The sequence below is a fragment of the Drosophila elegans genome, unplaced genomic scaffold, assembly GCF_018152505.1.
Source record: "Drosophila elegans isolate 14027-0461.03 unplaced genomic scaffold, ASM1815250v1 contig_149, whole genome shotgun sequence".
Classification (NCBI taxonomy): domain Eukaryota; kingdom Metazoa; phylum Arthropoda; class Insecta; order Diptera; family Drosophilidae; genus Drosophila; species Drosophila elegans.
Window position 1 is genome coordinate 8881493 of NW_024545513.1, and position 23532 is coordinate 8905024.

The window sequence follows — 23532 nt, forward strand, 5'->3', positions numbered from 1 at the left end:
TTCTCGTTCAATTTCATAATTTACTAATCAAACGGAAGGCAAACACTTTATGGTACTTATTATATAACTGAAAATTGCAAATAAGCTATATAAGCGCACAAATCGGCCACAAACCAGTTGGATGTCTTCAACAAGTGCAACTAAGTGAACAAATCTCGTAGGTAACACATATTGAAATGTGAAAGCCTGGCGAAGTAGGCTGCAAGTCCTTCGCAGCCGTGCGTATAATATGTATATGGTATTTACACGAATTTATTCCCCACTCATATCACAAACGTTCACATTCAGAAATCGGAGGGAGCTAAGGACGTTAATTGGCGGCCAGTCGAACGAGCAGTTTCCGCCGGTCCTCGTCGATGGTGGCCAGGAATTTCTGCACCCGCTCGCTGTAGAAGTCGCTTGTCTTGGCCAGCTGGACGCTCTGCATCCTCTCTGCGCACCGGAAGTCCTTCAGCTGCCAGCGGTCGCGCTGGTAGGCCAGAATGCTGGCCAGGAAGTGCCAGAACGTGATCTGCGGCCACAGGACGTTGCTGAAGTACAGCACGGAGGTGCTCAGCTGGAAATTGTGGGATAATAAGGTTGATAAGTTATATTTAATAATCAAAGATGGAAGGAATTCTTAAATTGTGCAGTCATTTCTGGTGCTAGCCACCTTTATTGTCGGTGCTCAAAAGCCGACTTTTAAAGCATCGTTTTAAAAATAAAAAAATTCAAAATATTATATCAAAAATAATAAACAATGATACGGTTTTTTTTACAAATCGAACTAAATGCATGGAAAAGGAAATGGATTGGGTTAGTCCTAAAATGAAGACGCTTTGTAAAGCAATTGTTAATTTAAGCAATGATAAGCCTTATTTCACTATGCGATACAAGAACTCTGTCATAAAAAGGAATCAAATACTGGCTACACAAGCTTAATGGAGTGGAGTAGTCCTCACGCACCTGCCACATCATGAAGTCGCTCAGCCTGGTCTCGCCGGAGGTGCGGAACACCAGATCCGGTGGCGGCGAATGCCGTGTGTAGAGGCACTCCTCCAGCAGTCGCTCGCTGATGTCCTCGGCGGCCAGATCCTGGCAGCCGTGCCGCAGAACCGTCTCTACGGCCTGCGTAATCTCGTCCCGCGACGTGTAGGCAAAGGCCACGTTAAGGAAGAGCTTGTCATTGCGCTCCGTGCTGAGCATGGCCGAGGCCACCAGCTTCTGCAGGTCCAGCGGCAGCAGTTCGATGTTGCCGATGACCCGTATGCGGATGCCATGCTCGTCCAGGCGGGCCGTCTCCTCCAGCAGGCGGGCGAACTTCTCGCGGGCCAGGTTGAAGAGACCTTCGACCTCCTCGCTGGAGCGCTTGAAGTTCTCGATGCTGAAGGCAAAGGTGGTCACCTCGCGGACGCCGATGTCCAGGCACCAGCGCAGGCAGTCGGCCAGCTTCTCGAAGCCCCGCGAGTGTCCCTCAATCTTATCTATCTGCTGCGAGCGGGCGAACCGACGATTGCCGTCCATCACGAAGGCGACGTGGTGCGGAATGTGGCCGCAGGCGCGCAACGTCCGCATCGCAAACCGCTCCGTCCAGGTGTACTTGTAGTCGGAGACCCACGACATGGCCGCTTGGCTGGGACTTTAGCTTGTTCGCTTGCAATTGGATATATTTATGTTATTTATTTACTTTGTTTTTTTTTTTTGGGTGTCTTGTGATTGCAGCCCGAACTCAAACCATTTGACCGGTGTGGCCAGTTCTTAGTTCCTAAATAATGACACCAAATATAACCTTAGCACATACACAAACCTATTATAGTAGTATGGCAACCACCCGCACCCGATACACCTATCGAATAACTATCGCCGGATTTTGGGCAACTCAGCAACCCTGTCATTTTGACAGCTACGACAGCCTTCTTTTTTGATATCCGGTTCACGCAAGTGGTTCGTTCTAAACTTTTGCCCCTCAATTTTTTTGTTAAAATCCCGGATTTGAGCCCTTTTGAGACCCCGAAAATGTGTTCCGCTCAGACGGGCTCAATGGGCCGACTGAAAACCAATGAAAAGCTGCCCGGCAGCACACTTTTTTTTACGTTTTTTGTTTTGTTTGTGCGCACGCCATTGTTTTTGTTTGTGTGAAATGCCAGTGTGGTATAAATGTGCCTTCCCTTGCTATTCCCGCAGTTGCTGATCGACAAACATCCCCAGAATGGCACCAAGGAAGGCTAAGGTTCAGAAGGAGGAGGTGCAGGTCCAGCTGGGCCCCCAGGTCCGCGAGGGCGAGATCGTCTTCGGAGTGGCCCACATCTACGCCAGCTTCAACGACACTTTCGTGCACGTTACCGATCTGTCCGGCCGTGAAACCATTGCCCGTGTCACCGGAGGCATGAAGGTGAAGGCCGATCGTGACGAGGCTTCGCCCTACGCCGCTATGTTGGCTGCCCAGGTGAGTTACCCTCGACTTATCACCCGCAGCATGGTGTAACCCATTGTGATTCCCTCCAGGATGTGGCTGAGAAATGCAAGACGCTGGGCATCACCGCCCTGCACATCAAGCTGCGTGCCACTGGCGGCAACAAGACCAAGACCCCCGGACCCGGTGCCCAGTCCGCTCTGCGTGCCCTGGCCCGTTCGTCCATGAAGATTGGCCGCATCGAGGACGTGACCCCCATCCCATCGGACTCTACCCGCAGGAAGGGCGGTCGCCGTGGTCGTCGTCTGTAAATGGCCAAATGGAGGAATCTGGAAGGCAGATGGAGTCCCTGTTTTTGGTCAAACTACTGCATTTGTGTATATGACAAGAAAGTTATTCTGTTTGTGTGCATAGATGCACTGTAATAAACCAGGAAATATGATGTAAATGTTTACAAGACAGTTGTGCATGTTTTTGGTTCTATCTTGGGTTGCATCGACGGAGTAATAAGTGCAAAATTAAGGTTTTTGGCGAAATGTTTACAAATTCTGCCCGTTTTAAGCCGCCAGAGTTGCCACACTTTTGTGCCGACTCTGCGCAGTGGCAGCCCGATAGACCCGCAAAAGCAGCCCTGCCTCCGATAACTATCGCCTCAGCAGCTGTGCTGGTTTTGCTTTCTTTTTTCGTATCCGGTTCACGAATTGGTTCGTTGCAATTTTCTCCCCCCTTTATTTTTGTGATTTTAATGCAATTTGCGAATTGTGCGACAAGAACGAAACAATGTTGCAGCTAGTGCACTCGACGCAGATCTTCAAAAGGCGACAGGCCAATGCAGCTACATTAATTTCCATGCCCACCTCTAGTGCCTCTTCCTCTTTCTTTTCCGCTTCTCATCCGGAGAAACGTGGTCTTAACTGGCAAATTAATATTTAGTCGCCAAAAACGATTTAGCGTGTTAAATTTTGTTTACTCAATTGGTTGGTTTCTTCTCTCCCAGTTACTTTTGTAATTTTATTGAATTTCGGCAGATTGCTTTGAAAAAATATAAGATATAGACAATTCTCGTTGGCACAGTGTGGATGCGGCAGAATTAATTTGTTTCTGTTTTTTTTTTTGTGTTAATTTTGTGACTAAAGTCGGCAATTAAACAAAATGTTTTTGTGTCCATTCCAGCTGCTGATCCAGAATGGCTCCCAGGAAGGCTAAAGTTCAGAAGGAGGAGGTGCAGGTCCAGCTGGGCCCCCAGGTTCGCGAGGGCGAGATCGTCTTCGGAGTGGCCCACATCTACGCCAGCTTCAACGACACTTTCGTGCACGTTACCGATCTGTCCGGCCGTGAAACCATTGCCCGTGTCACCGGAGGCATGAAGGTGAAGGCCGATCGTGACGAGGCTTCGCCCTACGCCGCTATGTTGGCTGCCCAGGTGAGTTACCCTTGAATTATCACCCGCAAGATGGTCTAACCCATTGTGATCCCCTCCAGGACGTGGCTGAGAAGTGCAAGCTGCTGGGAATCACTGCCCTGAACATCAAGCTGCGCGCTACCGGCGGCAACAAGACCAAGACCCCCGGACCCGGTGCTCAGTCCGCTCTGCGTGCCCTGGCCCGTTCGTCCATGAAGATTGGCCGCATCGAGGACGTGACCCCCATCCCATCCGACTCTACCCGCAGGAAGGGCGGTCGCCGTGGTCGTCGTCTGTAAAAATGTACGCCTGATTGTTTTGGCCATGCGTTATTTTTTTATACTATGAATTACAGCATAAATATAGAATAAAAAATGGAAATGCAGTGGAAATGGCTTGTTTTGGTTGCCCTCAGGTGGGTTCTTTGACCAGTGGCAACATTCGCGGCTGTTATCGATAGGCGATAGACCCGCTCGACCACTTCAGTATATTTGAAGCAGTCGCAGCGCGGTCACACTGGAAGAAATTCATATACACATACACGCGAACGAACGACTGTATGTGGATTCGTGGAGCAAATCGAAATTGGCAGGATTAAAAGCATTCGCGAACGCACAGGCAGCGGCTAGAGGGCTGCCCACGCACCAAGAACACTAACTAGCCAGCTAAGAGGTCCCCTAACAACCGATTAATATGCAAAAATCAGCGTAATTGGCAAGTTCAATGCACGACTAATATATTTGGCCACACTTGCCAGTGTGCGTGCGCTCGTGTGTGTGTGTGTGCTGTCCGTGTGTGCGTGTTTGTGTGGCCGCGACGAGTATGTGTGCGTATCTCGTATATTTGCAAGACTCGCGGATGAAACAGCGTGAAAAGTGAGCGAAACATCGGGAAAAGGGCAGCCCAGCCAAAGAACTCGATCCGGACACGGATGCGGACGATGGGGATATAGAAGATATTGTCCATATAGCCAACCGCACCACAGTAGGTCGGTCGGGCGACGTCGAGAGTTGGAAAATCAGGAACGGAACGGAGCTGAGATGTCAAAGCCGCTCCACTGAGTCAAGTGTTCTGTGTGTTGTGAAATTTTCCGTCTCCAGCTCGGAATTCCCCCCGCAATCGTAATCTCCCCGCGATTGATTCCCCCCATCAAAATTTTCAATTGAACGCAACTCCGCCATAAACAAAAATCGAAAATTCGGCCACTAGTAGCCAAACAACAAAAAAAATCACGCAGAGAAGAAGAAGCAGCAGCAGCAACCGAAAAAAAAGAAAAGAAAACTTGTTTGAAAAAGGCCGAACCGAAGAAGAAAAAGAGTCGGAGTTTCGAGAATTTTAGCGTGCTAGGAACGGAGCACAAGCGACGTCACCAAATATACGCATCACCATGGACGAGGATGACAACCTGTCCAATGCCGACATCAGCATCGATGAAGACGAGGCGCGCGAGGCCATGCAGCAGGATGACCAGGATCAGAACCAGGACGAGGACGAGTCGTCCGATGTGGATCTTTCCACGGTGTACCAGAGGACGTACACCATAGACGCGATAGGTGGCGGAGCACCACCTCGTCCAGTGCGCACCAGTGGAGGATCATCGGGAGTAGGAGGAGGAGGAGCAGCAGGAGCAGGAGTAGCTGCAGCCACAACTGCAGCCACCGATAACTCACATTCCCCCTTCCACGACTGGGATTCCAGTGTGGCGGCCGGTGCTCCGCCGCCACCACCGCCTCGGGGAGCCCCTGCAGCTGGATCTGGCACCAATCCGGCCTCCTCCACCTCCTCGTCGTCCACTGGCGATGCTGGCGCCAAGCCGAGCCTCTTCTTTTTTGGCGCCTCGTCCTTCAGTTTGCGCAGTCGCAAGGAAGTGGCCGCCCTGATCAACACGGAATGCTGCCGCGGCAGCCCCACGCCCGATCTCGACTCCATAATGGACACCTTGTTTAATCCGGGCACGCCCATCGACAATCTGGACAACATCGAGTGGATACGATGGCTTATTGCCGGCGGACGCACGCCGCAGGAGTTTGTTAAAATTGGTACGTCTATCGATAAATGTGTTGCATTTCCTATCGCAAACAGCTGATCGCAAGTCCGTTGCCCCTGAAAATCTGCATGTGTGTGTGTGTTGTGTATGTGTGTTCGTGTGAAATACCTGTATGAAGTGTATATGTGTGTAATGGTTGTAGGGCACGCAAGGAAAAGGGAGAGAGAGATGTAGAGGGGCAGAGAGCATAACAACAAGGTGCAAGGCGGCGTGAAGAGTGCGAGTGCGATGAGTGCACCACCATGGCAACAGCTATCAAGCGCTCTCGCTCGCGCACACACACCTACTGATTAGGGGAGTCAACTTTAGTCGACTTTAGCCCAATTTAATCTCAACTGCTCATCTATTTGCAATGGCTGTATTTGTGCATATTTTTTATGATTACTTATTTTTTGTGCCAGGCTGCGTATGTCGCCAAAGTTGCTTTTATCGTTTATGGTTGTTTGTCCCACTTGTCAGCTCACACACAGACACGCACACGCACAGTGGAATGCAACTTGCACCTTGTGGCTGTGTGTCAGCTGTTCGGTTCGCCTTGCGTAATAAATGTTTCCGCAGCATCCGTCCCAAAAACACACGCACACCAGCGCCCAGGGGCTTGTTTACGTGCGCTGGCACCTTTTGTCACCGCCAAGTGCTCCTATTTTTTGTTTTTCGCTACTCTGTTGCAACGAAGTGCAGAACAATTGCAAAATTGCACTCTTGCGGCAAAAGTTGATTGACCGTCATTGCTGTTGATTGACACACCAACATGTTGTCGCTTACGCACAGTGGAGCTAAGTGGGTGGTTAAGTGTGATGTGGCCCACTGTAAGTTGTCATCGGTAATTGACCGACAGACCGTTATGCTGTTGCGCTGGTGTGGGTGAGGGTGAGAGAGTGCACCTTCTTTCCGTTCCCATATCACCTCGACCCCTCTCCGTTGCTTCCCCCGCAGACCTTGCCCAAAAGTTCTGTTCTCAGTTAGAAAGGGAGGAAAGCGCGGGTGGCCGAGCAGGCTGAGAGAGAGAGCGAGTTGCCAACATGTCTGTCGATCGATCGCCATTTAAATTGTCAATCAACTTGTCGCTGCACTGCGTTTTAGCCATATTTTTGTTGTAATTGCCAAGTGATTTCCTTCCGCATGCGGCGGCCGACAACGTTGACCTTTTAAGCTAGCAAGGTCCAAACGAAAAACGCCCCAGAAGACAAAGAATCAAAGAGTCACGCAACAAGCGAAATTAACTAAGCAATGAGTGCATCATTTTATTTTTGGAACTCAATCAAATCAATAGCAATAGCAAGGCAGCCAGAAAATAAAATAAAGCAATGACAAAGTGGCCAACAAAAAACAGCTGTCCTCGACAGGTTTTTCGTTTGTGCGATAACTTATCGTTTGGCGTTTAGATGTGGCATCAACATTTGCAGTCGAGCGATTATTTCGATGATTTTTTGGATGGAAAAATCTAGAAAATATTTTTTTTTATTAATGTTTGTAGTATTTCATCATGGTTTGGTTTTAAAAGCCGTAAGAGGTTCTTTAAAATCACTGTTTGAATGAGATTCAAGTTTTGATTGTAGTTAAATCTTTCGGGAACGCGTTAAAAATGTTGGTTGTTGAAACAACTTATAATATGGGTCAAAATTAATTTTTTCAGTGTTTATTGGATAATTTTAAGGCGTGTTGTTCTTGTTAGTTATAAATATTTAAAACTTGCGGTATTAAAAACAGTTTAAATGTCCATACATTTTTTATTAATTTTTTTATATGATTTCTAAAAATAATCATACTTATTTGCATGCATCGCTATTGAAACTCGTTTAAATAAATTGCACAGAATATCAGAATAGCTTTCTTGATATATGTACGTCTAAGAGCCATCACACTTAAGAAAATCAATAGTTGGCCCAAGGTTTACCCCCTAAACATAAATACAAAGTAAAGTTATAACTTTTTAAGTGACTGTGAATGTATCAGTTGGCTAAACATGTTAACTTTGTAGTATCTGGGGTCGAAGAGATGTCCTTGCTGCTTTTTTTTTTTTTACAAATTGGGCGTGTGTGTTTATGTCTTGTTTTTGGTATTCCTACAATTTTTAAAAAAATTTTAAATTTAATTTTGCAGTGCGCAGCTATGACAACCACGCCAAGTGCGGACTGGTTTGGGTGCCCCATGTGGTGGCGTATAGGTGCCGCACTTGCGGCATCTCGCCCTGCATGTCCATTTGCCGCGACTGCTTCAAGAAGGGCAACCACACGAACCACGACTTCAACATGTTCCTGTCGCAGGCGGGCGGTGCCTGCGATTGTGGCGACACCTCGGTGATGAAGGCGGAGGGCTTCTGCAGCGATCACGGCATCAACAACCGGGTCAACCGCGACCCGGTGCCCAACAATCTGTTGGCGGTGGCCGAGGCCATAATGCCCAAGCTGCTGTTTCGCCTCCTGCAGCACTTCCGCGAGCACAGCGACACCACGCTCCACGTGCACGCTATGACGCCGTACTCGTGCGAGGAGTTCGCCAACATGCTGATCGATCTGAACAACATGGGCGAGATAATGCGCAAGGTGATGACGCGTACCCTGATCAATCCGGAGGTATATGCTTACTTTATGGAGGCGCCTTGCCAGGACACACGGAATGGACGCTTCTTGAAGGCGAACCGGGAGAAGTATGAGGATGCTGTGAACCGATTCCCAAATCCAGAGCCGCCCGATGAGTACAGGGATCTGCCGGCGCTCGGCGACAAACTGGTCCACACCACGTTGCTCGAGGAGTTCATATTCTGGACATTCAAGTTCGAGTTCCCACAGACACTAGTCTGTTTCCTGCTCAACATGCTCCCCGATCAGGATTACAAGGTGAGTGCAGATGGCATAATAGAATGGTTTTTCGAACTTGTAATGTTTATTCTTTTCCCCCCTCCCCCAAAAGGAACACCTCACCCGCACATTTGTGATGCACTACAGCCGCATACCGTCCGTGCTGGAGATGTCCCGCGATCCGGACACGTTAAGTAACCGGGTGGTCCATATGAGCGTCCAGCTCTTCTCCAACGAAAGTCTGGCCCTCAAGATGGTCAATGAACTGTCGCTGCTGCACGTGATGATCATCAGTCTAAAGCTGATGATGTCCAAGATACTCATACAGAATACGCTGCATGGTGAGATTTAGTTTGTAACCTCGTACCTCTTCCATTTCTTAAGTTAAATATGGTTTCCCTGTAGATCCCAGCAAGAATTTCCACTTTGTCATCGACTGCACGCGACAGGTGATGAAGGACCACTGCTACTGGCCGCTAGTCTCGGACTTCAACAACGTTTTGTCGCACGAATCGGTGGCATTGGTCTTTCTGAGGGACGACAACCTCATCGATATGTGGTTCCAGTTCCTGCAGATGCTCCAGGGCATGAATGTCAATGTGCGGGAGACGGCTTCGCATGTGGAATTCGAGCCGAACAGTTACTATGCGGCGTTCTCCTGTGAACTGGAGGCCAGTGCCTATCCCATGTGGTCGATTATATCGCATCTGCAGGATGGAACACACGCCCACCTGGCCAAAAAGATCATCAACTACTGCGTGACGACGCTTCACGAGTGGCTGGACTCTATTTACTTCATGGAAGCGCGTCTATCGATGGTGGGTGTTTTTTTTACATCTAAGTTTGAAAATCTAAAGGGCTGGCTTTAATTAATAATTGTTTTGTAATTGTATTTTAACTAATCTTAACTACACTTAATTTTAAACTCGGAAAATCATCTTTATTTAAAATACTTTGATTTATCCTTGCAGGAGGAGATGATGCAGGCTTCGTTCCACTTCCCGCTGCATCGATATCTAGCCGCTTTTGTATGCCAGGCGGTCACAAAAATGGGAATCAGTCTGAACGACGTGCTGCCCTCACGTCCTTATCTCCTGCCCTTGCTGATGATCCATCCACTGCGTGTCCAGGTGAGTCCTTTTCCTTTCTAATTTCATTTTGTATTGAATAGAACATATGGTTTTTATTTTTAGTGTTTTTTCCGATTCAGATTCTTTTTATTTGTTTCTTGTTTTATGGCTAAATTCCAATATAATTTAAGTTATATTCTTGTCTTGCCGAATTCTGCGTCTCTTGCGCTTCGTTCTTCTTCGATCTCACTTAGACTACGCGAAAGTAATTGCAAGTGTGTATTGATAGGTAGTGTACAACTAAGAAAGCTATGACATATGTGCGGGATGAAACAGCACCGCCTCTCCCACTCCATCCACCTTAGAACTTATTCTTTGGCACCTGAACGTGAGGCGTATAGTCGTAGGTGATGAGCTTGGGGCCCAAGAAGCCGCCGTAGCCGTTGCGGCCCTTGTAGTAGATGCCAATGCCGGATAGTGGTACAGGTGGGTTCGAGATCACGTCCTGGATGTCAATGAAGGGCACAGTGCTCTGGGCGGCATCCTTGTCCAGTCCCGTGTTGGTGAAGTCAATGTATTGATTGTGTCGCGACAGAGGTATCGAGTGGGTGATTGTCCGCGTAGACACGTCGGCGTTCTCCAAGCGCAGTTTCTCTCTGAACAATAAACCCCAGAGCTAAAGTAATTTTTTCATGATCCAGGAAAAGATCACTCACCTGCGTGCCCCGCTGACATCGGTGTTATCGTTAGACTTCCAATAGCTATTAGCTTCCGGCTGAATGAGCTGGCCCGTTTTGAAGTCGAACTCGCTGTAGTAGGCCTCTAGATTCAGATGGGCGCCCACCACTCGGAATCTAACACCGGTTATCACAAAGCTATTGTCATCCGTGTTTACATCGTCCAGATCGATGGAGCGGCTCTCGTAGCTCAACATGTGATAGTCGACGCCCTTCTTGACATCACGATCAAAGAAGTTGTACTTCTCCACGGGCTTCCACTCCAAGGTGCTCTGATTGACGGCGCCTCGTGGCAGGAGTTCGCCCTCCTGGATTTGCAGATGGAATATGCGGTTTTTCTTCACAAAACGCAAGCCAGTCACGATTCTGAAAGATCAATTGGGATTTAAAAGTTGTTAATTGTATAACATAACGATAACTTACCTGTTGCGCTTCACGTCAGCGATCGTATCCCGCAGGTTGAAGAATCGGTCCGACTTGAGTCCCTGCTCATCGCACAGGCAGAAGCAGTAGCTGCAGTGCCAGAGAAGGTAACGCCACCAGCTGTCCACCTTGGTGGTGCCCCTGGTGCATTTACCCCGCTTTCCAAGGACGCGTCCGTTCTCGTACTCGATGAACTCGTAGCGCCTGGTGCTGTTCTGTGGCGACGGGCACACCCACATGTCGGAGTCGACAAACTGGCAGTCGTAGAGACGACCCGAACATCTCGGCTGGCGGGCACAGTAGAGTTCCTTGAAGCAGCCCTCACTGCGGGTGGACTGGTAGAAGGAGCACGTCTCTCGGCAGGTTTCCTCGTTATTCAGATCCACCTCGTTTTCGATATAGCCCTGCAAAAGCCGGGTGACCTCGTCGTAGGTGACACCCTTTACATGTTTCCCCGGATCGCAGCGATAAACGATACGATCCGCCCGGAGCATCACGTCCTTGAGCAATTTCAGTGTGCGTTCCGTCCTCTTCTCGTAGTCCGATCGCATCAGTTCCGCCTCCTGGGTGTAGTTGCCCTTGCCGTAGACACGCAACATCATCCACGAGAACTCCATCATGGTGTAGGCCTTCAGTTCGGTCAGGGCTATATCCGCATATAGGGAGTACACAAACTGTTGGGCGGATTGCAGAGTATTGCAAATCTGATTGTTCGACACCTGCAAGCAAGAAATTTGTCGCATTATTGGGAATGTCATTAATATGGTTAATATCCAACTGTTTTAAGGTTTACCCCCTGGCATTCATTACTGTTCACACTTCAAAATGTATGCCACTTTTAGTTGCTTTTGTTGTAACTCTTGTTTTTAGCTCTAATTAGCCGTCACATCTGCCTGTTAAAATCGCTGACATACCTTTAGTATTATTATATAAATACGGATCGCGTGGGTGTGTAAGATAAGCATTTGCCTGGGTGTTGTATAAAAAATTGGGAATTTTTGTGTTCGGTGTAAAAGGAATTGGATGATGTTTAGATTATTTTAATTATAAATTAATGAGGGGTTTGAGTAGCTGGGTATAGTTTTTTTTTCAAAGGACCTGTTCTTCTAAAAATGATAATAAAATGTGATATATCTGTGGACCTGCTCGTGTCTATATCAAACCGATCTGTTATTGCACTTGATTGGTTAACTAACTATCATGGCCCGGTAGTAGAGGGTCTGTTGAACCATCACTCGCTCAATTTCCTGCAGGATGCGTGGCATTGAGATGGTATTATCGTTGCGCAGGAGTTCCCGGGCGAGATTCAGAATGGCCAGTTCATCCAGTTGCGCGCTGTTGCTCTGCTTGACAAAGGATTCCTATGTAGAGAGGAGTATGAGTGATTATAATCTCTCCGGAATATAATGTCCAGCGTGCGAGGCAGAATACCTTGTAGGCCTCGTATAGCTTGCTGATATAGATGAGATCCTTTTCCAGCAGTGACCATTCGTAGTGATTGAGGACCTCGTAGCGATGCTCCTCGAAGGTGCGACTCATTTGGGGTTTCGCATCGAAATCCAGATGCGAATCGTATACTTTCTTTATCTGCGTTTCCTTGTTGTTCTGGCTATCGGCCGTTTTGGCCAGATAATCCCATAAGGCACGTTCCAGGGCAATATACTCCGTACGCATGGCGTCCACTTCCAGTTGTGGGATGCGTGGGTGCATCCATCCCTCGCCCGATGCCGATTTCGTTCCACAAATCACAAATATAATAACAACAAGAGCAGCTAACGTTGCGATAGGCGCCGCCATATTGACTCGCCCGATAAGTTATATCCGCCCAGCGAATATAAAACTAAACGGGGATTTCCTGGGATAAATTTCCAAATTGTTCAGCCTTGAGCTCCTCTGCTTCTTCTTCTACTTCAACTTTTTAGGTTCTAGTTGGAAGGGCAAGAGTAGCATGTACTGCTTGCTTGCAGTACGACTTCCTTCAACTGCTTTACAATACTGGAACAAAGAATCCCGTTTTTAGGATTCCCGATTAACAGATTTCACGACTTTTTATTATTTGCGATTTACTTTAATTCGCGCTCGCCCCTTGCCATATAATTTCAGCTGGATGTTGTTGTTCTGAGTGCTGTTCGGCTACTGTAATTTTTCAGTTTCTGTTTTAAAGCGCTCCACGCTCAGCGACTGTTTGTGTATTAGTGTGTGCTGTGCTCGTTGGAAATAAAAAAAATCGCTGACTGAAGCTCTTTTTTCGAGCATTGTTGTTGTTCTTTCGACGAATGTGAGAAGCGTAAACACACACACACATAAGCAACTGTTAAGGTATGTGTGAAACAGCACAATCACGATTTGAGCAAATTTTGTTTGATTCTTCGGTAGCATAGACTGAAATAATACACTACACTTTACACAAAGAGGGCGAGCTTAATTATAAAATCGATGGCGATCATTTTGGCACATGCAAACCAGGTGCAATCGATAACTAGAAAGTTGTGCCCGCACTGTTTTTGTTGTCTAATTGGTATGGCAAACAGCTGAGAGTGCGTAGCAGCTCTCACTTGTTCCAACACTCTCTCTTTGACGCAATGCACTAACAAAACAAAGAGATGCGCTCTCTGCTCTCCTTGCTCTCTGTTCACAGCATGGGGGCATGCTGCATTGCCCTCAGACGTTTGTTTGTGGATTTTTGTTTTTGTTTAACTTGTTTCGCAGTCTTTTGTTGACACAAGACCTTTGACCTCACGCAAACACACATACACCCGCACAAAAAAAGGGGGAGCATTTTGAGAGAGTGCGTGTGGAGGCCTTAACCGTTATTTGGCGACAAAAGAAACGGTGACTAATACACTGAAAGACTTTCTTTTGCCGAAAAGACGGAAGATTTAAGTGACGCGTCAACCGGAAAGTCGAGTTTACAAAGCTTAAAACCCTGTGTCTAGACCTACATATATCCAAACCACCGGAGAGCATCATTCGTGAATCATCCGGTTAGCAGGCATGCAGGAAGCAATTCGCAATTGACACCCCATTCACGATCCGTATTATCACAGTGGAACGTGTTTGCATTCAAACCACCCTAGAAAATATTGTCTTTTTTGTGACTTTCTTCTATCTTTTTATAGTTGTAATACTAAATGTGGCTTTTTTCTGTATAGTACTCAAAAATCTAATTTTAGTTTAAATCCCCCACAAATTCGACCTGTAAAGAAGATAACATTTAAAAGTCAGTCTTTATTACCTCATATGCGGTGGTCAGTTGTTGGAGCAGGTTACTGGACGTTACGTTGGACGTCCTATCCTCGCTGCCGAGAAGTGTGAGATGCAGTCGATCCATTAGATGGTGCACTGAATGGGCATTTGGTGTAACTGTCCATTCGGCAAATGTTATAAGCGTAGACATTTCCAATTTATCTTTGTAAGCCTCGTACTTTTGCATCTGCTGATAGCGCGATGAGATCCTATTAATAGTGTCTGAGATATCATTCATCTTGGCCATAATTGGAGCGTTGTTGTGCATGAAAGTAGTAACCGATTCGATGGCCAAGGCAACATATTGAGCGTGCTGAAGTGGGTTTTTGGAGGTTAATCATAGCTTTGAAAATAATGAAATTATTTATACCCTTGCAGTTACGATAATTAGAAAACTCGATAATAAAAAAAAAAAAAACTTAAAACCATACCATCATGGTAATACCCAGTGCAAGGGTATAAAGAGAGTTAAAGAGCTGGTTTTGACCCGCTGACTCACCTGATCTTCGGTGTGATCTATTTGCTTGCTAACTTCTTTCAGTCGCTGTAAGACCTTCTTCTGTTTTTCCCGCATCAGGGGAAAATCAATGTTGGCCGCCAGTGGTGAGGATTGAACAATGTCCCAGGCCTTGAGGACCCCAGAGGTGACCTCCTTGACCACGTGGATGATGTCCAGGACATCCTCGATCAGTCCCTCCGTTTGGGTGGGCTGTTGGAGGGCCACCAGAGTGGCCAGCAGCAGGGGAAGTCCCCATTTCATAAATTCCATTTTGCAGATGCAGCTATGCGTGTGTGTTACTCGAGTGTTTGTATATTTATTTTGGATTTTATTTGTTGAATCCGATCGGTGGGGATCAAAAGATGATGGGGGTTGCCTTTTAAATATTATGATTAAATTTCGCCTATACAAAAATTGTTTACACACACAAACACACGCACACACGCAGGCTGACACGCAACTGCGCCAGCTGAAAATCAAAACGCGAATGCGACCGCCATGAAAACAGAGAGTTGAGTTTAGTCTCGAGCGTCGAGTTTCTGGGATTGGATTTAATCGGCTTCGTTGCTCTGCTCTCGCTGCCTCCGAAATTGATTAAGAAACTAACAGATGTGGGTTTTATTCGTCTTGTTCTCTTTTTATTTTTTTTTCTTTTTTACCGCTTGCAGACACCCTGTCTCGTACACACACATATATGAAGAAATGCTCTTTTTCTTTGTTTCTGCGGTTCTTTTTTGGCTGGTGGGAGAAAGACGGGGAGAGCGGTAGCATAGGTCAAAGCATAAGTGAGAGCGAGAGCGAGAGCTAGCTAGCTGGCAGGCTCAGAGTTGACTTTTCGAAACGTGTTTCGATAACTCATCGGATGTGTCATCGATGTGTCACGGCTATCGCGGTTCATGGTGTACCGTTATTTCCATTCAATAGTTTATTTATTTGAATATATTATTATATGTATGTTTGTTTAAAATTTAAGAACATTATCTACAAATTTGGCACCGATAAAAAATGTTAATTTCAATCATATGTTTATTGGTTGTTTTATAAACATTTACGTATTTAAAATATTGTAAACCGGCTCAAGGCTATAAATGTAGGGTCGATAATGAATGACAAATACAATTTTTAAAGAATTTAAATTGTCTATTGCAAAACAATACGTTTAAAACTTGTTGTTTACGCTTAATTAGTTGTAGACGTATAATATTAATTTATTTATTTATATTCCTGCCGTTTGCAGAGTTTCTTCTACGAGATCCTGGCCGGAAAATGGGTGCGCAACGGGCTGCAGATCAAGGGCCAGGCGATGACCTACATCCAGGCGAACTTCTGCAACTCGATGGCGGACATGGACCTGTTCTTCCTGCAGATCTGCGCCACCAACCTGCCGCAGTACTTCTTCCTGCAGAACACCATCGAGCTGTTCGACGTGGGCCAGTGGCTGGAGACGGCCCCGCTGAAGCAGCCGCAGAAGGCGGAGCAATCCTCGATGCTGGAGGGGTTCCTCACCTTCCTGGCCACCCTGGTGACGAGTCGCACGAACCTGGGCAACGACGAGGCCACCCAGTGCATCATCGAGATCAGTGCCTTGCTGGCCACCGAGAACAAGACGCACTCGCAGCTCCTCGAACTGATGCCGGAGCGGTCGGGCAATGTGCACACGAAGAACTTCGAGACCTTCCTCAAGAAGCTATCCGTGTACAAGGCCCCATCGAGTGGGAGCGAGAATCTGGAGCAGGGTCTCTTCACGCCCATCGACGAGGTGTGGGAGAAGCACTACGATCCGCTGCACGTCCTCCTGCGGGCTGTCCATCGGCGGGACTTTCAGTCCTCGCTGGACCGCTACACGAACTACGTGAAGAGCAAGGATAAGATGCCGGCTAGTGGGAACCTATGGCCACCATTCCGCCTGCCGCAGGCCCTGCCCGCCAACAGCTCCTTCAGCGATCCCTGCAAGATTCTCAACTCGCGCGTCTTTCACTCCACCATCCTGTCCATATTGTTCCGGGCCGTGCACACGCGTGACGTGTCCGAGCACCTGCTGGCCCTGGCCGTGTTCCTGCTGGAGATCGCGGTGGAGACGAGCGAGGATGTGGGCGGCAGTGGTACCGGCGGCGATCGTGCTCCGCCCGCGCTGGCCGCCATGGTGGAGTCCTCGGGCGGACCGGGCTATCATGGCTACGGGCCGGGGCGTCAGGAGCCGCCCAAGCTCTTCCAGTGCTATCCCACGGACAATCTCAGCTGCAATCTGCGGCATGTGGTCAAGAAGGTGTCGCTCAAGTCGCGCGATCCGCAGGTGATACCCTCCAGCTACCGCTCGAATCCATTCTACTCGGACCTGGACTTCGACGTCGAGGCGGATCCGGAGCAATCGTTGCGCATGATCGGTCACGTGGACACCGAAAGCAACGACGAGGCAACGGGTGGAGCAACTGGAGCCCTCGGTTCAGTTGGCCTGGGCCCGGGAGCCCTCAGCCGAAGGAATGTCTCGCAGGCCCTGGTCCCGATGCGGGTGCCCGGAATGGAGGTGGCCCTGCCACCGGATCTCTCGGTGGTGGCCGAAACGGGCGTGGTCATCCGGCAGGACAGCAGCGATGATGAGCTGCTGCGGGATGGCGACCATGACATGGACATGAGCCCAGCGGCCGCTCTGGACTTCCATTTTCCGCTGCAGCAGATCACGTTGCCGGAGAGCGGCATGGAAGTGGCCATTCGGCGGGATCTTTTGCTGGCCGAGACGAATAATATGGGCGCAATGGGAGGCGTGGGCGGCGGCGTAGCTGGTGGCGGAGCCAATCCATCGGTCACAGCGCCCGCGGTGGCCACCAACGAGATGTTCTCGCCCACCACGCCCACGGGCAGCGGCATGCTGCTGCCCTTCCAGCGGGTCCAGCCCGTCGCGGTGCCCAGCAGCGTCAACATGGACATTGTGCCCTCGAATGCCTTGGGTGCCGGCGGCAGCTTCGCCTCCGGCGTGAGCGGTAGCGGCACTGGCCGCCGCATGAACTACGAGACGGGCGGGGCACGCAAGCGATCCGTGGACATTGCCATCGGCGGCAGCAACACGGATGAGCTGCACCTGGACGAGAGTATATTGTCGCTGCTGCTCAAGCTGCACTCCCAGCTCTCCGGCACGCTGGATAGCTTCTCGTTGAGCGATGGCGAAGAGCGGCGGCAGCAACAGCAGCAGTCAACTGCTGGGGATTCCTCCATGGATGTGGACTGCAACGAGGCCAGCACCTCGAGCACGGCACTGGCCGAAAGAGGACGTAGCAGCAGCAGCAGGCGCAACTACAAGAACATCCATGTGTCCACCTCACGCACCGGCGACGGGCCCTTCTTCATTGGGAATCTGTTGCGCAAGATCGCCAAGCAGGACGAGCAATGCGCCGTCAGTATCGACGACATCCGGGCCCGGCTCTGGCCCAATCAGCGCGAGAAGCAGGCGGAGGCGAAGGCGCGCGAGACCAAGGAGAAGGAGGAGCGTCGCAAGAAGGCGCGCGAGCGCCAGCAGAAGATGATGCAGGACTTTGCCAACAAGCAGAAGCAGTTCATGCAGTCCGCGGCGGCGGCCGCCAGCAGCATGGACTACGGTCCCGAGGACGATGATGACGAGGAGCTGTACGAGGAGCAGCCGCGCGAGAAGGAGTACGATTGCATCATTTGCAACTGCACCACGCCCAGCACGGAATCCAATCCCATTGGCCTGGTCGTCCTGGTCGAATCGAGCGGCATTGTGGGCCACCGACGGCGCATCGCCGAGCGACTGCCGCTCCCGCTCAATGCGGAGGATGAGTCCCGGCTGGAGCGAACCACGCGACTGGCGCACGAGTTTAGCCGGCGCACCGAGCTGCTGAGCCTGAAGTTCGGCGACGAGTCCTGGTATCTGTCCAACAACATGGCCTACGACAACGGTGTGCACGTGCAGTCGTGCGGCCATCATGTGCATCTTAGCTGCCTGGAGGCGTACCTCAAGACGCTGTACACCACCCAGCGGCAGCCGGTGCAGGATCGCGGCGAGTTCTATTGCCCCGTGTGCCGGCAGCTCTCCAACTCGGTGCTGCCGCTCAGTCCGCAGCTGGACAGGCCCACGCAACTCGTCCGCTCCGGCAATCAGCCCTTCGAGCGTCTCGTTGCCGACCTCACCGATCTAATCAAGGAGAACGAGACGATACCGGTAGGATTGACTGACTTTAACCCCTTTGACTTGAGAAGGAAAGCCTTTAACTTTCATATACCAATCTTCCAATCTGTACTTTCAGCAGCCCACAAAGCTGACAGAGGCCATGGGCCATGCCATGGAGGTGATGACGAACATCGCCCAGCGCAAGGTCAAGTGCGCCTCCATCACGTTCCGCAAGCTGTTCATCTTTGTGACGTCGATAGCACGCACCAACCTGGAGGCGGAGATCATCCAGCGCGGCGGATCGCTCTGCACCTCGAATGCCACGCGCTACAAGCCGAAGCGGGACTGCATTGTACCGCTGCTGCACGTGCTGTCCGTGCATGTGCGCGTCCTGGTCGAGTGGCCGCTGTGGAGCAGCTGGGCCTCGCTGGCCGGCCTGCCCGTGAGCGACACGGAACCCCTGCCGGCGCACTGCCTCGAGCTGATTCCCAGCCTGTTGGCGGATCCCATTGCACTGCTGCTCAAGTTCATCCTGCTGGCGCCACTGCATCTCGACCAGGGTGAGTGCTACAACATGTTGTTGTTTTAGGCATTTTAAGGCAACAAATAGGGACACTTTTGTTGTTTAGTTTTTTTTTGATTTGACAACGTTGTTATAATTATAATATATATGCAGGTAATATATAAATTGTAATGTTCAGTATCTTAAAAAAATGTATATTTAAAAAATATTTACACATTATATATATTTAGGGCATCACTGGGTCATCTCAGAAATATAAATAATACTGCTATTAAAAGTTTATAGAATTCTTTTGGTAATCACAAAGCCATTTTTTTTCATTTTTAGTTTTATTTTTTTTTATTTTTAGTAGTGGTAAAAAAACATTTTTTTGTTAAAAAAAAAAAAGCCAATAAATAATGTATAAATATAAAACTGTGCCTATATTCAAAACAATCTATTCGGTAGCTTCAATTGTAGTATGTAGAAATGGCACTCGTGGAATAATTGACTTAAATTTCTTTGTATTTGAAAATCGGCACAACAATTTCAAAATAGTACAGCTTAAAAATAAAAAAAGAAAAAAACAACTTTCCCCTATATGCTACTTACCTAATGCATGAATGCTAATGGCTTTCTCTTGCCCCCTTTAGATTACTTCACCTGCATGGTGAAGGTGATGTACAACCTGCTGTACTACCAGATTGTGGTCCAGCTATGCGTCACCCTCACGGACTTCGAGTGCCAACACATTCTCAAAGTGTACGGCAGTGGCAGTGGCAGCGGCAGCGGCAGCAGTGACACTTCCGCCGGCGGGGAGACGCAACCGGAGTCGAGTGGCACGTATAATCGCCGTCGCGGTGGCAACCACCAGCAGAGCTCCTCGCAGCTGGGCAAGGCCATGGCCCTGGTGCTTAGTCAGACCAATGAGTTGGCTCACTTGCGCAGGGACTGCATACCCAGTACCAGCAGCTCGGCGGCAGCGGCAGCAGGTGCTGGCTCTAGCTCAGGATCGGGATCGGGATCGTCCATCTCCACCTCGGCAACAGCATCAAGCAACTCGTCGCCGAACGATGTGTATCTGAAGTCCATGGAACTGCATCTGCAGTCGCTGTGTCTGCCCTTCTTGCGAGTGGCTGCCCTGCTGCGCCAGCATCTGTATCGCCACGAGATGCCCGAGATCTCGGCCCCGGGATTGGAGTTTGTGCGTCTCGTCTACTATCTGGAACTGGTCACCGACTCCATGGACTGGGACTGCTTCAATGCCAGCAAGGGCCTGTGCTTTATACCCGGCACCGAGCAGACGCTGCCGCAGTTCTGGTGCCAGCAGCTGATGGAAGTGCGTCCGCCGGCGGATACGGTCAGGGAACTGGTGCTCATCAATCAGCACTCGCAGTGGCATCAGCCGCGACTGCTCGAGCTGCCGCGCGAGTACGAACGCTTGTTCACGGTACGATTTCGATTGCTATTCTCATACATATATATATATATATATATTTACTGATTTCTCTATATCCCCCCACTCCACCGGGCAGTACTACCATGAGCGACCCTGCCTCAACTGCTACAAAGTGCCCAAGGAGAGCTCCATCTGCCTGCTGTGCGGGAAGATCGTGTGCCTCAAGCAGAACTGCTGTGCGGAGAACGACTGCTGCGAGGCTGTCCGGGTGAGTTTGCTGGCTCTCTGTATATATTTGGGGTTTAATTAATTGCACAAAGCTAACTAAGAGGGGTACCCCCCACATTTAGCTTTTAAATTGCACAAGTTTGTAGGTTTACCTAGCTTAAAATTTAAAGTCAATCCTAACAAAATCGACAAAGATATGACCATTAAAATACAAAAAAGCAAGACGACTGTATAGGGGGCTAACTTAAAACTTTAAATAAGGTTTTCCCTTAAAAATTACATTAAAGAAACAAAATCAGAGAAATTACATTTACTAAACAATCTTATTTAATATCATTGGTCAATAATTTTCATAAACATTTTACCAAAATGTTTTTTAAAATATGTTTTATAAGATACTATATTTATCGTTTAAAACAGTTTAGTATATTTTTTTGGAGGGTTCAATTTAATTTAAACTAATATTACTTGAATCTAATCAAATCCACCTTTTAATTTCTGGCCATAAACAGCATACGCTATCCTGTGGCGGCGGCATTGGCATCTTTTTGGTGGTCACCTCCACGTACATCATCGTTATCCGTGGACGACGCGCCTGCCTTTGGGGCTCGCTGTATCTGGACGACTTCGACGAGGAGGATCGCGATCTCAAGTGAGTGTTTGTGCCGGTTATCTTATAGCTATATCTTATAGCGATAGAGATGATTTAAGCAAGCCCGTTTTAAAACCCAAACCCTTTGCAGGCGCGGCAAACCTTTGTATTTGAGCCAAGATCGCTTCAACCTGCTGGAGTCGCAGTGGCTGTCCCATAAGTTTGCTCACACAAAACACACCTGGGTGTTCCATCGGGATCTCTTGTGAAATATGGAAGACCTACTGCGTAGCATCCAGGAGCTGGTTGGCCAGATCTGAGATGGGATTGGATGCGAAAAACAGTCAACAATCAACAGTCAGCCGCCAGCCGCTCCCCGCCTAGTCGAACCAGTCAACCCTTCGTTCTCGAGATTCCCACAACCACACATCCCCTCCAATCACTAGCCCATACTAACCCAACCAAACCCATCTAAACCCAAATAAACCAAGCCCAACCCAACCCAACCATGTGTCCCCTAAGTTAAAGCGAGTTTCGTTTAGGAGTAGGAGTAGGACACCAGACCACCAGGTCACGTTCTGTCCGCTGTCTGCGTCCGTATTCGCTTACGGTCACCCCCCAATTCATCCAGCCATCCATATATTCATCCATCCATACCCCCACACACTTAGAAGCAACGTCGGCAATTTGCAATTAATTGATATTACACATTTTTATATATAACAATACTTATAAATATGGATGCAAAACTACAGCTATTCGATTGTTTTGTTGTCAAAACTGTTCAACTGAGAATCGCATAATACACACACACACACACCTTATATAGAAATCCGCATAATCTCGCGAGCAACAACAAAATATTTAACAACAAATTTAGTGCGACTTATAAATATATACATATATATTTATATATATATATATATAAAAAAACCCGAAAGAAACCGAAGTGTAAGCACCGCGCGGGTCTCTCTAATTGCGTTCAACCTAAACTAAGTCTTAAGTCCTTAACTTGATAGGTTTTTTTTTTTAGGGAAACAAAGGCAAGAAAGCAAATAACAAATAACAAATAACACACGATACACAATACATAATACACAATATAACAATTGTCAACTTTGGCCTCATGAGTATGTGCATGTAAAAAATGAAAAACGATTATTAGTTAATATAAATAAATACCATATACACTAAAGTTAATGCAAAACAAAAACGAAAAAAAAATATACAAAAAAAAAACAAAAAAAAACAAAAACAAAAAGAAAACAACCAATAAACGAAAAGCGAATTGTGAATTGCGTAGAAATTAGTTTGCATATACCGCATTACACATAAATATTATGTAATTAAGAGCGTGGAAGCATAAAGCATCAAGAAAAACAAATGATTGATGGAGAGGGTTATCTGAATTGGGAGTGAATTTGTTATTAGTTTTTACCAATTGTGCGTTATGTAGGCGGCGCTGCATGGGAAATACGATATTGTTTCAATCCTAAACTTGATCACATCCAAATGTTCTCAGTTTGAACGATCAAATTGATGAACAACTGCAAAGACTAGCTAATATTTCAATGACTCGAGTTGCAGGACTAGGAACTAATATATAAGGTTTTTCTAGAAATTCAACATAAATAAAACCTGGTTGTCTAGTAATTGGTATTTGAATTTCCATCGAGTTATAGAACAATTGCATGTGAGTTACACACAAAAGACATGGAAAATATTGCTGCGAATTGTAAATACACTATCTTGTATAATTATATATTAAAATATCACATTTTTCCTTTTTTTTTTTTTGTTTTTGCTAGCTATACAAATCTAGATGTTTCAGTTGGCCTCCTAGACTAACTAAAAAATACTACTCTGCAAACTACAAAAAAAAAAAAAAACAAAAAACACACACGATTTAAGAGATTAAATGGCACAGCAAAGCAAGACACACACTCACACAAACACACACACACCCCCTAGTACTCTAGTACACCCAAAAAAGATAATGTAAACATGCTGCATTCTGAGTGACAAACCGAAAACCCTGAATAAAATTGAAAAATCAATACAAAAGAGAATA

The 23532-nt window shown here is 47.7% G+C and overlaps 5 protein-coding genes across 7 annotated transcripts; 3 read left to right on the forward strand and 2 right to left on the reverse strand.

Moving 5' to 3' along the window:
- Positions 1 to 6: 6 nt before the first annotated feature.
- LOC108136563 (dehydrodolichyl diphosphate synthase complex subunit DHDDS) lies at positions 7 to 1738 on the reverse strand. The gene is made up of 2 exons (XM_017257872.2): positions 946 to 1738; positions 7 to 556 (listed from the first exon to the last, which is right to left on the reverse strand). Exons 1-2 carry the CDS (start codon positions 1600 to 1602, stop codon positions 311 to 313), a joined length of 903 nt encoding a protein of 300 aa, XP_017113361.1. The 5' UTR covers positions 1603 to 1738; the 3' UTR covers positions 7 to 310.
- Positions 1739 to 1830: 92 nt separating this feature from the next.
- Positions 1831 to 2840, forward strand: LOC108136564 (40S ribosomal protein S14a). Its single transcript, XM_017257873.2, has 3 exons — positions 1831 to 1923; positions 2164 to 2425; positions 2485 to 2840. Exons 2-3 carry the CDS (start codon positions 2189 to 2191, stop codon positions 2701 to 2703), a joined length of 456 nt encoding a protein of 151 aa, XP_017113362.1. The 5' UTR covers positions 1831 to 1923; positions 2164 to 2188; the 3' UTR covers positions 2704 to 2840.
- A 429-nt stretch (positions 2841 to 3269) lies between these two features.
- Positions 3270 to 4186, forward strand: LOC108136565 (40S ribosomal protein S14a-like). The gene is made up of 3 exons (XM_017257874.2): positions 3270 to 3369; positions 3566 to 3815; positions 3875 to 4186. Exons 2-3 carry the CDS (start codon positions 3579 to 3581, stop codon positions 4091 to 4093), a joined length of 456 nt encoding a protein of 151 aa, XP_017113363.1. The 5' UTR covers positions 3270 to 3369; positions 3566 to 3578; the 3' UTR covers positions 4094 to 4186.
- A 122-nt stretch (positions 4187 to 4308) lies between these two features.
- Positions 4309 to 23530, forward strand: LOC108136441 (E3 ubiquitin-protein ligase Ubr3). Of its 2 annotated transcripts, none has more exons than XM_017257600.2 (11): positions 4309 to 5833; positions 7945 to 8681; positions 8755 to 8983; positions 9048 to 9460; positions 9614 to 9772; positions 15855 to 18791; positions 18877 to 19300; positions 19896 to 20692; positions 20778 to 20909; positions 21382 to 21521; positions 21613 to 23530. In XM_017257600.2, the coding sequence occupies exons 1-11, from the start codon at positions 5182 to 5184 to the stop codon at positions 21728 to 21730; spliced, it is 6738 nt and encodes a 2245-aa protein (XP_017113089.1). In that variant the 5' UTR covers positions 4309 to 5181; the 3' UTR covers positions 21731 to 23530. The 2 variants fall into 2 exon arrangements, with proteins under 2 accessions (XP_017113089.1, XP_017113090.1); XM_017257601.2 differs by having other exon boundaries at positions 18880 to 19300.
- Positions 9822 to 15302, reverse strand: LOC108136442. 2 transcript variants are annotated; one of them, XM_017257603.2, is made up of 5 exons: positions 14618 to 15302; positions 14108 to 14431; positions 10873 to 11591; positions 10429 to 10815; positions 9822 to 10368 (listed from the first exon to the last, which is right to left on the reverse strand). In XM_017257603.2, exons 1-5 carry the CDS (start codon positions 14885 to 14887, stop codon positions 10074 to 10076), a joined length of 1995 nt encoding a protein of 664 aa, XP_017113092.1. In that variant the 5' UTR covers positions 14888 to 15302; the 3' UTR covers positions 9822 to 10073. The 2 variants fall into 2 exon arrangements, with proteins under 2 accessions (XP_017113092.1, XP_017113093.1); XM_017257604.2 differs by lacking the exons at positions 14108 to 14431; positions 14618 to 15302 and adding exons at positions 12069 to 12233; positions 12304 to 13046 and having other exon boundaries at positions 9825 to 10368.
- Positions 23531 to 23532: the final 2 nt, after the last annotated feature.

Excerpts from the sequence above, each read along its gene's own strand:
- LOC108136565 (XM_017257874.2), top strand. The coding sequence starts at position 3,579 with ATGGCTCCCAGGAAGGCTAAAGTTCAGAAGGAGGAGGTGCAGGTCCAG. Across the intron at positions 3,816-3,874 it reads CCGCTATGTTGGCTGCCCAG|GACGTGGCTGAGAAGTGCAA; the intron begins GTGAGTTACCCT and ends GATCCCCTCCAG.
- LOC108136564 (XM_017257873.2), top strand. The coding sequence starts at position 2,189 with ATGGCACCAAGGAAGGCTAAGGTTCAGAAGGAGGAGGTGCAGGTCCAG. Across the intron at positions 2,426-2,484 it reads CCGCTATGTTGGCTGCCCAG|GATGTGGCTGAGAAATGCAA; the intron begins GTGAGTTACCCT and ends GATTCCCTCCAG.
- LOC108136441 (XM_017257600.2), top strand. The coding sequence starts at position 5,182 with ATGGACGAGGATGACAACCTGTCCAATGCCGACATCAGCATCGATGAA. Across the intron at positions 8,682-8,754 it reads TCCCCGATCAGGATTACAAG|GAACACCTCACCCGCACATT; the intron begins GTGAGTGCAGAT and ends CTCCCCCAAAAG. Across the intron at positions 21,522-21,612 it reads GAGGAGGATCGCGATCTCAA|GCGCGGCAAACCTTTGTATT; the intron begins GTGAGTGTTTGT and ends AACCCTTTGCAG.
- LOC108136442 (XM_017257603.2), bottom strand. The coding sequence starts at position 14,887 with ATGGAATTTATGAAATGGGGACTTCCCCTGCTGCTGGCCACTCTGGTG. Across the intron at positions 11,592-14,107 it reads AACTGACCACCGCATATGAG|GTGTCGAACAATCAGATTTG; the intron begins GTAATAAAGACT and ends TCTTGCTTGCAG. Across the intron at positions 10,816-10,872 it reads GCTGACGTGAAGCGCAACAG|AATCGTGACTGGCTTGCGTT; the intron begins GTAAGTTATCGT and ends TTGATCTTTCAG.
- LOC108136563 (XM_017257872.2), bottom strand. The coding sequence starts at position 1,602 with ATGTCGTGGGTCTCCGACTACAAGTACACCTGGACGGAGCGGTTTGCG. Across the intron at positions 557-945 it reads GCGACTTCATGATGTGGCAG|CTGAGCACCTCCGTGCTGTA; the intron begins GTGCGTGAGGAC and ends CACAATTTCCAG.